This window comes from Periophthalmus magnuspinnatus, chromosome 17 (assembly GCF_009829125.3).
Source record: "Periophthalmus magnuspinnatus isolate fPerMag1 chromosome 17, fPerMag1.2.pri, whole genome shotgun sequence".
Taxonomy (NCBI): Eukaryota; Metazoa; Chordata; class Actinopteri; order Gobiiformes; family Gobiidae; genus Periophthalmus; species Periophthalmus magnuspinnatus.
In genome coordinates, this window is record NC_047142.1 from 24,923,787 (window position 1) to 24,939,838 (window position 16,052).

General features: G+C 40.7%; 1 protein-coding gene across 1 annotated transcript; it reads right to left on the reverse strand.

Moving 5' to 3' along the window:
• Positions 1-208: 208 nt before the first annotated feature.
• Positions 209-15,797, reverse strand: dnm3b (dynamin 3b). The gene is made up of 21 exons (XM_033982960.2): positions 15,518-15,797; positions 14,843-15,190; positions 13,415-13,488; positions 13,128-13,277; positions 12,625-12,828; positions 10,723-10,821; positions 10,479-10,639; positions 10,110-10,252; positions 9,864-9,999; positions 9,574-9,641; positions 9,304-9,442; positions 8,931-9,017; positions 8,773-8,843; positions 8,639-8,693; positions 7,034-7,147; positions 3,748-3,857; positions 3,460-3,574; positions 3,184-3,348; positions 2,882-3,108; positions 2,626-2,799; positions 209-2,398 (listed from the first exon to the last, which is right to left on the reverse strand). Exons 2-21 carry the CDS (start codon positions 15,001-15,003, stop codon positions 2,353-2,355), a joined length of 2,499 nt encoding a protein of 832 aa, XP_033838851.1. The 5' UTR covers positions 15,004-15,190; positions 15,518-15,797; the 3' UTR covers positions 209-2,352.
• Between the last annotated feature and the right edge of the window lie 255 nt (positions 15,798-16,052).

The following is a 16,052-nucleotide window of genomic DNA, read 5'->3' on the forward strand; positions in this document are numbered from 1 at the left end:
TTTAGTGGTGAAACACTGGAACTTTTTGGTAAATCAAAACCCTACGAAGCACAAACTTTTTTTTCTTTTGGGGTAATCACCAGTTTCATCACATTTATAGCAAAAGAGCATCTAGAGCATGTATTTTTACTCATGAAATAAACAATCTTATCTTCCCTCTTAGCTTTAGTATGGCGTTCCCAAGACAAAAAAAACAAACAATACAAATAGTAATATACCAGGATTTTATTGAGGATCAATACAGAGACACAGAAAATAACAACCAATGCAATTCCCCCATTAAACATTATATGCTCTATATGCCATCTTAACTACAACTGAAACCACTTCACTGTTGGTTTTCAGCTGTTTTATAACATTTTTTTTTTATTCTCTGACTACATATGCTTTGGCAATACAGAATTGCTATTGATGCCCTTTAAGGCTGCCTAAATTAGACAATTTAGTGAGACATAGAACAATTAAAGCGCTAGGGTCCTTGATGAGGTCTTTATGATCCACATGTCTCTTATATCATTACCTATATACATTAGAACACAGTTGAGGCCCACATACACAATAACAGACAGACAGAGAAGCACTTGAAAACTGACAATGCTGCCTATAGCTTTAAGGCAGACACTGACTGATCCCCCTGCTTTCATTGTGATGCAAAAACAATTGATAAAGTAAAAGCCTGTTTATGGCGTGCATGGAGTCGCAAACCTGAGAAAAAGGCTTAATGGAACATTTTAATAAAACACCTCTCTCTACAAATCTTGACAGTCAGAATCTGACTCAAAGCGTAAGGTTGTTAAGGGTCACATTTTGACCAATAATACAGCACAGGTAGACACCGAGGTTTGGTTATATGTATTATTATTGATGCTGTTCCATGTACAGAATACTATAGGTGCTCCTCAGCCTTGCTATGTGTGTATGGCTGCTACTATAACACAGGAACAACTCACAAAGTCCAACATATATTTTACCTCAAGGGTTTTATGGTTCATCAATAACAGCGTTCATGAAAACGATCACAACTGAAACGCCAACAAACGTGCAGACGGACAGCACATGCACCCAGTTCTGAACACACTCACACACACACACTCATGTACACTGTAGTGGTCATAGATATAGAGCAGGAGATGCCACATTCTGACAGCCTGTGTCTATAGCGGCCATATTCAGGAAGACATCAGCACAGTAGTCTAGGGATATTGTTATCATTTATGAATTTATGGATGTAGTGGATGTAGAAATAAGACAGTTATGGCACAGGTCTAATAAAATCTGTCCAGAAAGATGAAACTGAACAAATTCCAATTATATTGAAGGTTATAGGCAACATCCCACATATAAAAATCATATCAGGTGTGAGTGGTTATTTAAAGACTGAATTGCATTGGAGTTATACCTATTATAAATTTCAAAAATAAAAGCACCTTTTTTCACTGAGAATTAACTGGGCCAAGACAGGAACATCTAGGACAAAATGGCTGGTTCATCCATAAGACTGATGCAGAGACATACATTCTCATCATTCTCTCACATTGTTTATGTCCATCAATTAACCCACACATTACACATTTCTTTGGAGAAAGCCAAACATTGGAACACATTACAGGAGCATTGAATTAATAACCTTCTAAATGGAGACTGTTTTTCAACTTATTTAGCAACTGTTGCTTTTTAATGTTACCTTCCTAATATGGCTGCCATTTGCGCATGTTCCTGTAAGACCTAACAAGGTGAATGTAGCATCCAGCTGTCTTATACCTATGGAAGTGGTCACAAACACATACTCTATATACACTCACATACTAAGATACAACCTGTGTTCCTAGGAGAACATTAAGCTGATAATTAACACTTAAGGGTGATATACAATAAATTAATACAATGCTAAATCAATTTCAGCCTATAGATAGGCCAATTCATCCCTCCCCTTTATACATACACACAAACACATACACACTCTACATACACACACTTCCATGCAATAAAAGCAGCGTATGTGCCATGCTGCATTTGGAATGAGGAGGGCAGTGCGACTGCTGAGCATATTTTCATGGAGAAGCAGCAAGTGGGGTGGAGGTGATGGTCTTGGCAAAGGGGGGCTAAAGGAGGATCCAGCAAAGCAAACCTGGACCACAGGTGAGCAACAAGCGCAACATACATATACACCACAAGACAAGTACCATACTGTACATAGATATATGGACATCGTCACCTGGCAGGAAATTGAGGGTCAGTGGGGTAAAGACTTTTAGTGTCTGCATTAAGGAAAGACACAAACAGCAGAGCCATGGCTAAGATAGAGAGGTGCAGAGAGGATGAGATAAGGGAATAGGCCACTCCTTCAGAAGTTTAAGATGGAGGAGCTTGTCTTGTTGGAGATGGAGGGGGCCGCCGGCTAGAAAAGAGAAGAAATGCATATCTAAGTGTCACAAAATTGGGATGGAAAAGAGATTCAATAAGAATTACAAGGGGGTTTTAAGTTTTTTGTGTTTTAAAGGTACAGATTTCTTCTGTTATGGTATTTTAAATTATAGGCTGAAAATATATACACATACAGCTATGTTTTGGGTTTTGAATATTGGATACTTCTCATTACTCTGTGGGACATTGTGATCTACTCACCTGGGGATGCTCGGGGGAGCCCTGTTGGGACGGCTGGGGGCCTGGGGGCTTTCAGCACTATTATTGAAAGGTCCCAGAGGTCCAGGGCGGTTTGGTGGAGGGGGAGCCCCTCGAGGAGCAGGACGCTGGCCTGAAGACATCCTTCGGGGAGCAGTGGGGCTGGGGGGAGGAGATCTGAGAAAGAATAGGACACACATTAATAAAAGATTAAATTTGTTTTGTGTTTATTATTTCTGAGCAAACAATTGTACTATACCTGCGACTGCCACCCATCCAGGAGGTGTCTACAGGTGGAGGCATAGGTGTGGTAACAGTGGTGGTGGAGATGTCACCGATAATGGCCAGAGCCTCCTTCAGAGCCTGGTGAGTCCGCAGCACCTCGTCCCTCCTCTGGGCCTGCTCCTGTGACTCATCCATGAGGGAGTTCTGATCACCAGCCGAGTACAGCTGAGCCAAAAGCTCCGCATTGATGAAGTCCTTCACCTATGGGAGCAACAGTTTAGTTTAAATAAAAAGGGTGAAATCTATGTATTGCAGAAAGTAGGTAAATGAGCTCACATTGTTGATCATGAGATGCATGATAGTCTTTGGCATCAGGTCTCGTATGCATTTATTCACAATAGCCATGTAGGAGTCCACCAGGTTACGGATGGTTTCCACTTTACGTTCCAGCTGAGGGTCCATCGAGAAGTTATCTGTGGAGCTAGTGGTCTCACTCTCAACCTGAAAAACAAAGCCAAAGGCTGATTGGGGGAGTCATTTTTGTGTCAGGTTTCTAATTGTAGGTGGACTCAATAAACAGAGAAACAACTCAATGCTAGTAAGTCTACTCACAGTGACAGTCTTTTCAGGATAGACACCTGCACGTAAAAGAGAGGACTTCCAACTGTCAACATCATCCTGAGTATCACAAGCCAGTTCCAAAGTACGATTGTCTTTATAGACATTCCTAAAAACGGTAAAAAATAATGGTATAAAATGTCTAATGTAGGGGATACTCTCACCCACTGATAATATTTAGTGTTCAGTCTATGATTCACATACAAACATGCAGACGCACAAAGCACAGTCACTTTTCATTACAATTGCTAAGGGCAAACAGATTTGGACGTCACAGCTGACCTTGACTCAGTGTTGAAGATGCAGAATATGTGCTTGCTCGACATGAAGCTCTTCTCCACATCACGGACCTTCAGGTTGTCCAGGGGCAGCATGTACTTCTTCTCTTTCTCCTGAGAACAAAAGACACATGATCATGAGAACGTATGACTCATAGAGAACAATTCAATTCTTTGGTTTTGGCATGATTTAATTTTGCATTTTTGTCATTATTATAAAGAGAAGGTGAAATAGAACTAAGAACTGAAAGGTGTCAGGGGCGAGGTGGAATGGGGGAGACAGAACTGGGGGTAGTGGTGGTGTTCGGGGGGAAGAGGGGCTGAAGTGGGAGGAGAAGAATGAGAAACAGAGAGGGCGACCACATGTGGAAGTCATTAAAGAGCGGGTCAAGACACAAGTCCTTCTTCACTGTGTTTTGCAGGAAAGTGCTGGTAGCTAACGATTTTGGAAAAGCTACAACCAGGATTGTGTGATGTAAAGAAATACTTTTTTTAGACAATTACTGATTTGTATTGAAACATGCAAGTCAAAAGACGTCTATAGGGCCAACCATTTTTGTCCTATGTCTAACCTTCATCCCTGTGTCTGTCTTTTATATCCCTCCCCCTCAATATTTTTTTAAATATTTTTTCTTTCCATTCCAGAGGGGCCCACTTCCTGCCTAATTTTTTTGAAGAAGGGAAGAGAGAGAGCGGGAGAGAGAGATTAAATGACAGCCTGGCGTTAAAACTCAACATCTGGTAGTGCTTAGTTGCACACAGAGAACCAAAGAGAGGCGGGAGAGTAGGGATGGTGGAAAAAAAACTTACAGTGGAGTGGATTTCTATAAGATTTACATAAGAACGTTAGCAAATGTTTGGGAATTTGTTAAGAGATAGACAAAGGTAAAGAGAAAAGTTCATGAAGAAGACAGGATAAGAAAGTCTACAAATCAGTCTGAGTTGCATTTCCCTAAGGGGTCACTCCATCCCATATATGGTCAGGCATGGTCCCCTCCCTCTTCCTCCCGTTCCCTCTTTTTTGTAATATCCCCTCCCTGAATGTGCAGCCCAGTCTGTCCCAGTCAGTCGTATGAGAGAATATGCCACGTCAAGGCTGGATACTTCTGATGGCCGGCGTGATCACCCGGATCGCAAGAGAGGACCACCGCTTTCCAAACTTAAACCAAAACAAACAAACAAGAGATATCGCCCCTCATCTCGCAGCGAATACGATGGTGAAAACTCAATTTGGAGGGCACTACGGTGAAGGAGATCCTGGTAAAGTGGGCACAAGGCAAGCGCGCATCTGGATTGGCAGCAGACAGAACCAGGCCTGGCTCTCAGCTCCGGCTCCGTCCACCCAGTGTTCAGACTACCTGTTCATTATCATACTGGTGTACAGTAGTCTGCACATTGGTTAGACTGGGCATGGACCCTCTTCTGTCAGTCTATCTTTAAGTGTGCCCTGTCTCTCTGCGTGTGTGTGTCTGTGTGCTATTGTCATTTCATGTCCAAATATGTGTGTGTCATTGTATTGAAACTAATATACCTTCCTTCACCTGTGCTAATTTAACATACCAGCACTGATGTCCATTTTTATATTGTGTAATCTAACACTCACTACTTCCTCCTCACCCATTACTGGAATAAACATTGACACTGATTCTCACCACTAACCATGCACTGGATAAATGGCTGTGAATACACCTAAAGACAAATGTCAGATTTTACCTAGTCTATAGTCAGATATTCAGGGAGTTATCCTGGTGCCCTGGTGAAGCTGTGGTCAAGTGGGAGGAGCCACTGTGGCTGCAAAGCATCAAGCACACACTGAACGAAGCAGGGCCAATCAATCAAGTGGAGTTTGAAAATACAGTCAGACGCCTCCAAAGAAGTATGTCAGTGGGTGGCCAAATAGATTTAATACAAAGGACAGTGGCGTATGGGAGATGGCATACAGTTGAAAAGTAGTGTGATAGTAAATTGTATTAGTAATGGCTACAAAGAAGCATAGCAGTGAAAAAATAAGCAAAGAGTAAGTAAAAATTGAAAAAAGAGATGTTTGAGTAAACACATTGACCAGGACATTCTGTAAAATGGTCGTAATATTGAATATAGTCAGTATATGCAGTTATTTGGGACAGTTGTCAGATACACAGCAGTGATCTTAATATTAAATAGAGAGGGCTCCCTTATACTAAAACACTGGACACTGATGTTTGGATTTTAAACTTGTGATTTTGCTGCCAAGAATGTGAGCAGTTCCAAACTTACTGCCAACTCCACTCAGAAAAAGAACATGCATGTGTGTGTATGTGTGTGTGTGGGGGGGGGGGGGGGGGTTGGGGTGTGTGTGTGTGTGTGTGTGCACGCTTTGCATGTGACTATAGAAAGTTCAGCTGAAATATATAATAAGCCACGGCAGTCTATAATTTGCTCCATCACCACACTTACGTATCAAATGGCAGCGTGTGGACCTAGTGCTGTGCAACCCATGTGTGCTGTCTGGGTGCTGCGGAGTGTCTATGAGGGAACATTTGGTTAAGATTGGGATAGCTCCAAAATCACAATGAAAAAACAAAGGCCTTAAACAAAGTCTTAGCTGAAAGACGAGAGAGCAGAACAAACAATCATACTGTGGTAATGATGAATGGAACTAAAAGAAACGGCACATGTGCGAAGAAGTAGCTTATTATACATGCCATTTTCAACACTATTATACCACATATACAACACATACACTACAAATGCATCGGGTATGGGCGGCAGTAGTCCAATTGGTAGAGGAGTTTCCCCTAATAACTGCAAGGCTGCCGGTTTGATTCCTTTTACCAACGCATACCATTTCCCTTGGCCACCATATACACCCACTGTTTGAATGTGTGAATGGCTACAGTTGAACCGGCCACTGAATGGCAGCCAAGTCACCAAGTGAGAAGAAAAAATGTGCTAAATTGCTGAATGTAGAGCTGCTCCATGGGTACAATTATTATTTGTTGTTATTACCTACTCTATATTCATTTGTTTGTATTATAAAGCCTTTTTCAAAAAGTTGCAGTGTGTCTGCCTATCTACACTTGCTGTGCAGAATGTCCCCCAACCTGTACAGCAGGCACAGACAGGCAGATATCAGTCTGACAATGTAAGCACCACCTGTGAAGGAGAAACTTCTGCCACCCTCAGATTTTTATTTTCTTTTGTTATTATTGTGATGTGTGTGGATTAAAATCTAAGAAATGTAATAATAAATGCATTGACATTAAATTGTTTTGAAATTTCTGGGACACTTGGGCACATATTTTCCTCACCTCATCATCTTTGAACCAGGAAAGGCTCTCTGCAGTCAGCACAAACCAGTATTCTTTGGCTCCGCCCTTCATGATGCTGATGTTGTTGATGGTCAGCCAACCTTTGCGGATAACCTAATGAATGAAGAAGATCAAAGGTTAGACAGTAGAATTATATACATTTACCCTAAATTTGTTTTACAATGATAGATATGTGAGGTTAGATGTGTTAAGTGTCTTCAGATCATCAGTGCAGTGTCAGTGTCCAATACAGCGCTAGCACAGGCCTGCAGCATTAGATTGTTAAGTGACCACTGTGTTAAGAGTGTGTTAAGAGTGTGTTAAGAGTGTGTATTAGCCATATTAATGCAACAAGCTTTTATAAACAACCCCAGTCTTAAGTCTTTGACCACCCATGACTCACAAAGAAGGTTAGCAGAAAAATGAAGGCAAGACACTACAGACAGAAAGGGCCAATATTTTAATATTTTATTATTTTTATCTGATATCTTCAGTTGGTACCTAGATTTTTCATTAATGTCAGTTAAAGCAATCAGTTATTCAAATAAGTGGGAATTGTATAAATTCTGGTCAAGTTGACACAATAAAGTTTAAGTTTGGAAACTAACAATGAGGAAAAAACAGTTTTACCCACAGTGTCCAGCCTTGATAGTCTTTAACCTTTTGGTGAGCTTTTAGACACAATATACTAAAAACCCCTTGTAGTTAAAAGGTGACGGTGGTGTTAGGAGTAAAGGGCCAGAGAATAAGCTCTTACAATCAGACCTGAAGCAGGAGGAGAGGAGGCCTGAAATAGGAAGAACCATAAGACTCCCTGTGGTGCTGATGACACAAGGCAATCAGTGCCCCTGTCAAGCACAGCCTATAGTATACAAGCCTATTAAGAGCAGGAATCCAAGATAATACCACAAAGGAACACGTAGTAGTAGATGGATAGCAGTGCAACAAAGCACCACGCAATGGGAAGAATTGTTACTACAGCCATTAATAAAATTGCAAGCCAGAACCCACAATGAGCTATACTCACCAACAGACAACCATTAGGGGGCAGTAGAGAACCTCACTAAGGAATGGGGATGAAACATGGCACCTTGATGACACAGGAGGGGTTCAAACACATTGGGAAATGTCTCAAAATACCATTGGTAATAGTGGCATGAAAGCTACAACTAAAAGAGACATTTACAAAAAGGATAAACTAAATAACTGGCAAAAAAAAAAAAAAAAAAAACATTTGCAAAAGAGATAGAACACTGACCACAGGTGCATCTCAGTATTGTATAAAGATGGAAATGTTTGGTTAAAAGAACAACAGAGACACTAAATTGATAATAAAATGGCATATACTGTAGCTGTAATACACATCAGTTCCAAAATATTGATTCCACTATTACAGAGTAATATGAATTATATGTTCTTTAAAAGTAAACTATTGAGATGTGAATGTCACAAAATGAATGAATTGTCATAAAATGAGAATAATAACAAACTAATAAATGAACAGGGATTGTTGCGAATGGGAGACTGCAGTGGTTACGCTGAGGCTCTTATGACCTTCCACTTTCTACGTTCTGTTTGTTTACATCAGAATGTGACAGGCCTCACCTGATTCCCTGCTGCACCCTGGCTCTTGTTGGTCTGACTGCTCCTCTGTTGCGCACTGTAATGTAATGACAAGCCAAACACGTTAGAGCAAAGGAACAGTTCTATTTTGATAATTTGTTGAAAGAAATCTTTACTTGGCAAATCCAATAAAGTCTTCATGATTGGTGTTGATGTACGAAAGCTGAATGTCAATCAATAGCAACACCTGTACAAAAAACAAGATGCAACAAATACATTTTCAGTCAGTAGTGACTGTAAATTTTAAATCATTTTGGAAGTACAAAAGTGGTACCTGTTCCTTAGCCCGACTCTCTCTGTCTCTGATATGGGTTGTGACGATTCTCTCAGTCTCTTCACGAAGTCTGGGGAAGCATTCCAGCTACAAACACATTAAAATGTGTCTGAGTCCTCAGGGTGACTTGCCACCCAGTGAAATGTCAAATTATGAGTTAATCGATACAGCTAATGTTTGATCTTAAACCTTATATAAAGTGCTTTAACTATCAACCTAATTAACCATAACTGCTTTGTGAAATCCAGCAGCATAGTGAGAGATAAGAAAGTAAGATGTTATAAGTAACTAAACCAAAAATTAAAAAAAAAAAAATATGTCAAACAAACAACAAACAAACAGACAGGAGACCCCCACAGCCAATAACACTGACCTTGTTGGAGCACTGGCGCACAGTGTTGATCAGCTCCTGGATCACCATGTCCACACACTTCACACAGGGCTCCTTCAGCTTTATCACCTGCTTCTTCACAATGGCTTCAAACGCCATGTCTGGGGTGAACAGTCCAGTCCTATAGACCATCAGGAAAATGAATACACATTCTTCACCCCTCCACTGACTGATAATTAACTTTTTTTGTTTGTTAATTTATGCTATCAATGCAATTTCGTTATACAATTAATAAGAATAGTTTCAACTTACCTGATGCCGTGGATGTTCTTTATGGCATAACTAATTTCACGACGCATCTCCTTCTCATCACACTCCATCTAAAGAGGAGAATGGATATAAAGATTTTTAGGATATATATATATATATATATATATATATATATATATATATATATATATATATATATATATATATATATATATATATATATATATATATATATACATACACACACACACACACCCCTACACACATATATATATATATGAACATTTCTTAATTTTTTTATTTTTTATTGTAATCTTATTTATTATAAGCACCTTGACCAGTTCAAAAGGGAAGCGCTCATGAAAGATGCGGTTGATTTTGGCACCTCCGGACAGCTCCACTGTATCCACTTGGTCACCTGAACCCTCAATCCTTTTCTCAAAGTCTACTGAGAACTGCTGCACCATCCTAAAAGCAAAAAGTATAAACTGTCACTACAAAAAATGCTGAATAATTAAAAAAAAAAATTAGAAGAGAAAACAATTGCATCGTGGGAAAATTAGGCATGGTAGACTGACTGCAACAGCTGCTTGGTTTTGCGGGATGGGTCATCGGGTCGGTATCCCCGGTATTCCTCAGCCTCTTTATCCAAAGCCAACAGCTGGGACTGGAGTTTACTGCGGAACGCTGGCAGTGTGTCCCGGATGTGATTGGTGAGTTGCTATGGAGACACACAAAAATCCAAATGAAAATCCTAAAACAACATTTTCACACCTGTTTTACTCAAAGAAAATTGAGACAAATAATAAAATAATAATAACATACTGAAAAGGTTTGGCATTTTCCGGTGTCAAATTAATATCTGGCTCTAACTGTGCAACTGGAAAAATGTGGGCCATTTCATCAATTTTGTAAAGTGCTCAATAAAAACTTAAGCTGTAAATCACCTCATTGAGAACTCTTTGCAGTCGTGGAGTACCCATTTTGTCAGCCATATGCCTATAAGCCGGGTGCGACAAGAAAAACTTCCTCTCAGCCTCCAAGGCAGCCTTGATGTCTTTTCTTCCATCTATGTCCTTTTGGCTACGATTCACTACACCAATATATCCTGCAAAAAATATGAAGGAAAAAAACCCATATATTTTTAAGAAACAAGCAGCAAAAGAAGAAATATTAATGGAGGAGACAGACCTCGCCGCAGTGGCAACAGCTTGTTCTCCAAAACATCTCGAGCATCTGTTCCTTCATCCATCAAATCCAGTTTAGTGATCACTCCAATAGTTCTAAGACCTAGAAACATCAGAAAATAAGTTAGGCATACTTTGCTTATACTTTTTTATTGATTTAGTTATTTGATTTTTATCTAATAATATGTTGGAATTAGCATTACTTGTAAATAGCTAGAACAGTGGTTCTTAACCTTGTTGGAGGTACTGAACCCCACCAGTTTCATATGCACATTCACCGAACCCTTCTTTATTGAAAAGTAAAATTTTTTTTTTTTTCAAATTCAAGACATATGTATGTTTTACTGATGCACAAAATGAACTGTGCATTAACATCACTGTGTTCAAAGAATAAAACCAGTACAATGCACAAACTCACAACAAATTACATGCATACCTTTTTACAAAGACTTGGCCTTTTTTAATACTACCACACTGAAATAATTTTAATTTTTAACCTTATGTATTCCAATAATGAACTTATTGTATTTATGCTATTTATTATTTTTAACATTCTAAGACACACCCATCACCTAATATCCATCAGGCTAGAATAATAATGAGTATTTATTGCAAATCAGTGTGACTTCTGCTGTTGCCTTTGAGAGACCAGTTCAGAAATGCATGGCTTCACCTTGGCCACTCTTAGGTCATTTTCACAGCAAAGTCTGTTCCTTTTCTTCGTTTTTATGTCGTTTTATGTTTTTATGCTGTTCGAATGGCTCATTTAAGTCGGGCGGGTACTTCAGTAGGCACATCAAAGGGTGCATTTGTCGAATTGGGACACGGCCAGCGTCTGGAGACGCTCAGTACAGTACCCTAATGTGTAACACTTGTTACTAGTTAGCAGTGAGTGGATTTGCTTGTTTAAGCTTGTACAATATAATAAACTGAGTATAAGTATAACTGAGTACATTTTCAAATTAGAAAAGGAGGCTTAAATCTACAATTCAAAGGCTTCTGGTTGTTCCTGATTTCCTGGATGTAAGTTTGAATAAATACATATATTAATGTGTTTGCCTCTCTGTGTTCCCTCTCGTCCTGTCTAATGTACCCTGTTTTGATTCTCCATCCTTTTGAGCATCATGAGCTGGGACACTTTGTCCAACCCCCACCACCCTGTCTCTCCTCTCTCTCTCATTCTGCCAATTCACCTTCCTCTGCGTCCTTCTTTTCGTCTGAAGGTTAAAGTCTCTGGATGTAAAACTCCATCTGATTCAATTGTCCTTTTTAACCTTTACGTAGCCCTCATTGAAAGATTAATTCCAACATGGCTCCCTTCACTACCAGTCACTTACAGTTTGATTTGTGTGTTTCATAGCCTCTCCTTTGGTCTTAGATTTCCCCATAGCAGCTATTAATACTCTGACACTTGATCGATCCTTGGAAGAAAATTCTGTTTCCACATTCAAAAAGGTCAGAGCACAAGGTCACTCTGTCTACATTGCACATCCATTCAAATAAGTTGTTTAATAATTGTTTTGTGAGATAAAAGTCAAACAATCACATTTTTAAAACGTGGAGGACCAACAAATCACTGTAACTACTTGTCAATCTTCATTTGGGTCATTCAATAAGCCTAAGGTTCTGAGTAAAGGAAAAGGAGGAGGGATCTGTGAGTTTATCAGCAACTCCCAGTGTGGAGAACATATGCAGAAAATAATTGCACAAGGAAAGACATTTACGCTGCATTTGGCAAGAATAGCTTTAAAACTGTTTGGATCATTTCAAATATTTTATGATCAAAATAATTTGATGATTTGGTAGTTAACCAGTATAGTCCCCAAATTAACAAGGCAAATTACTTACTACATAAAGTACTGTTACTGTAGTATAATCAAAGGAGGGTGTTTTATTTTGATCCTACCCTGTGGATCCACATCCTTCGCCAGTTTTAGGGCGTCTGAGTTGGCCAAGTCAGTGTTGGCGGGGGTCACTGCTAAAATGAGGCAGCTCTCTCTGCAGATGAACTGCATGATCATGTCCCGAATCTGCTGCTCGATGTCGGCCGGCTGGTCTCCCACTGGGACCTTAGTGATCCCCGGCAGGTCAATCAGAGTCAGGTTCAGCACTGTAAGGGGTAGAATGGGAGATCTCAGACACTGTACAAATCAACAGCCCAAGACACATTTAGATGGTAAGCAACATTCATAATGTATGCATTTGTCATTGAGATTAGACAAGTGCATTATTCCATTTCTGGCTAAATACAACCTGTACTGAAGTATTATTTCTCTATTGGCTGTGCAAATGTTTGTATCTATTAATAATTCTGGCAAATATTGTTCCCATGGATACTTGAAGTCTTAAATCAAATGAAAATGCATCAATTGATTATATTAAGTCCTAATTTAAAAATAAGAGCTGTACCATGAGGAGAGTAGACCCTTAGGTTGATGGGGATTGGAGAGATGCCTTTGTTGGCTCCTGTGACACGGTCCGTTTCAGCTTCGATTTCTTGGCGGACCTCATCAAAGTCTGTGAACTTTTTCCCTTTACAGTGAAGAAATTCTGCCCATTCTGAAAAGAGTAATATAGGGTCAGATTAGCAACACATCTAACTGTCTGTAAGAGGCAAAATCCAGTCAAAAGATAATTACAAATGGAGGATTTCAGCATGAAAATATGTGTGGGGGTGTGAATTTGGCTGCACCCACCTGCAGTCGAGCTGATAAGCTGCAGCACCAGGGGCCTACGGGTGACAATGCCAGATCCACGGGGCAAGAAGTCCCTGGGAAAAAAATGTGATTAGGCTCATATGCACAGGAAGAGACATCAATTACCAAGACTCTTTACTACTGATGTTAATTTTTGTTTAAGTAAGTTTAGCTACATAACAACAGGAATAAGAAAAACTGTGACATAATGTATTGAAGGTTTATCCTGCTTAATGTTGGTTTAGCCCTGATTTTGTTCAAATAGAGTTTTATAAAAGTAGTATTGTGATAGAATAGACCAGGTTTAGTTCATGTTGTGTTATATTTTAGTCCTGGGATTGGTTTAGTCCTGGTAAAGTCCTACACAAGTCCTGGTAAAGTCCTACACAAAATAAACCCTAGTTTAGTGGTGGCTTGCTTCTAGTCCATGTTTATTTTATTGATTTTTATTTTTTTTTGGCATTGCACTATCACATCACTACTGAAGATAAGAAGAGATCAGCCTCCAGAACCCCCAACATCAGAGGATGGGTGTAGAAAATAGACATGACCACTTGAACATTCAGCACAGTGCAAAGGCAATCCCGGACAGAAGGACCATTAGTCAGCAGGGCCAATCACAGTGACGGGCGCAACAAAACTAAATCAATGCAATCCATCTTACAGCACAGGAACACATGGGCCCTGTTTGCTTGAGGTCACTTACTACTGTAAATTTGAATAAGAATGGACCACACAACCATACTGAAATACAAAATTAAGAAATATATACAAAGATAGTGGTTACTTAAACCATCTTGTGGGCTTCTAAAAAACACATTAAAAAAAAAACTATAACAACAGATGCCTTTACAGCATGTTTAAATTAATACATAGAGTATCTACTACAATGGGTTGGCAAAGACATTAGTCTAGCTGCATTTAAAACTAAGCTGTTGATATTAGAAAGTATGTGGGGGCTGATGAATACACATCAGTAGTAAATCTGTAGCGACTAATATGGATTTAAACATATAATTTAAAAAAAATGACCTAAAGCATCTGACTTTATATATCAATAACTTTTTTCACCTGTTCAACATCAGACTAGAACTCACCAAGGGGCAAGGGCAACAGTTAAACCAAACCAAAAACTGAACTAAAACTAAACTGAAAGAGATACCAAAGAGGATGCGAACAGTGAGAGGTTATTCTGGGACTCCGTGGGCATGTATGTGAGCTGCAGGTCCTGTAAATGCAAGTGTAACCAACAAACCAGCCTCCTCCACAGACACCTGCCGTAAACATGCATGGGACCAGCACATGAGGTGTTTGTTACACCAAAGCTTGAAAGATGCTTTGAACTCTGCGCTGAGAGCTTGGCCTCATAGGCCTCTTATGTCATCGTCAAGGCGAGGGGATTATCCTATTTCTGGTGGTCATTTTTACCTGCCCACAAAGTTCTCCAACACGGAGCTTTTTCCTGCGCTCTGGCCGCCCACCACAGCGATCTGCGGCAGGTCCAGGTTGCAGGCCTGTCCGATGGCGCTGAAGGCATCCTGCAGTCTGTTGACCAGCGGGATCAGCTCCTCCATGCCACGGTTTCCCATGGTGCCTTTAGTAGCCGGACCCGGGGATCAGCGAATGGAGACACAGCAGAGACAGGGAGGAGGAGGAAGAGGTGGGGGAATAGGGGATGTGACGCTGCTATATTAGTCCAGGATACCGCGGTGCTTGTTGATGTAGTGAAGTCATCTAGCCGCGCGCTGCCCCGGGCCAAAGCGAGGCTCGGACACACTGTTGTAGCAAGAGGAAGCAGACAGGGAAGAGGTGAAGAGAGGCCGGGACATGAGAACACACAGGACACACAATTGCGCAGTTGCTAACCACCAACACCAGGCCGCCTCTCTCACACAAACACAAAACCTTGCCAATGTACTGCTAGTGTCAAGGGCATTTGATAAGGACAGCTTTACTGTCAAAGCGCCATGAATAATGATGTATATGTCAGATAATGAATGCAGGAGGATGATGCATGCACATGAAATTTCGACACAAATGTGGATGTGCTAACATTACAGAGCTGCTGGTTGCATTGCTGTGCTGTACACTGGCTTGTGTTACCTTGCCTCAGGAGATGCTTGTTGTTTGCAGTGTCCCTTCGTCCTGGTCGCTGTCCAGTGCTGAAACGACGACAGGCACCAGAGACAAGTGGCAAAGACAATCCTGCCCAGGACAAGCGCCAACAGCCCCCGATGCTAACGTTAGTTTGTTTTTGCACTGTACGGATCGCGGTCGGTTGAATATCAGTGAGCTCCTATTCGCAACACAAATTTGCGTTTGACAGATTAATCATTTTTTCTCCCTCTCTCCTCCTTTCCGCGGTGTAATTGCGAGGCTGCACCTCCTCTACGTCAGTGGACAGACAGCGGACACAGCCAATGAGAGTGACGCAGATGAGTGGCGTCAGAAAAGCGCGCGTTGTGATTGGAGGAGGAGCTCAGGTTCGGCGCAGCTCGGCCCGCCCCTGTTTACATCCGTGCCATTTCTGCCGTTTGTGAGTCATGCGGCACGACTGCGCATCGCTGCAACACAAGAGGTGGACATATTCCCCGCAGTAGCAGCCATGTACCAAACATAAATCTGTCATTTCATCAGC

What these genes read in the sequence shown, in the direction of transcription:
- dnm3b (XM_033982960.2), bottom strand. Translation starts at nt 15,003, where the DNA reads ATGGGAAACCGTGGCATGGAGGAGCTGATCCCGCTGGTCAACAGACTG. An exon ending in CCTGGTTCAAAGATGATGAG is followed by an intron (nt 3,858 to 7,033) that starts GTGAGGAAAATA and finishes TTTTGTTCTCAG; the next exon opens with GAGAAAGAGAAGAAGTACAT. An exon ending in GCTCCCCCGAGCATCCCCAG is followed by an intron (nt 2,399 to 2,625) that starts GTGAGTAGATCA and finishes TCTCTTTTCTAG; the next exon opens with CCGGCGGCCCCCTCCATCTC.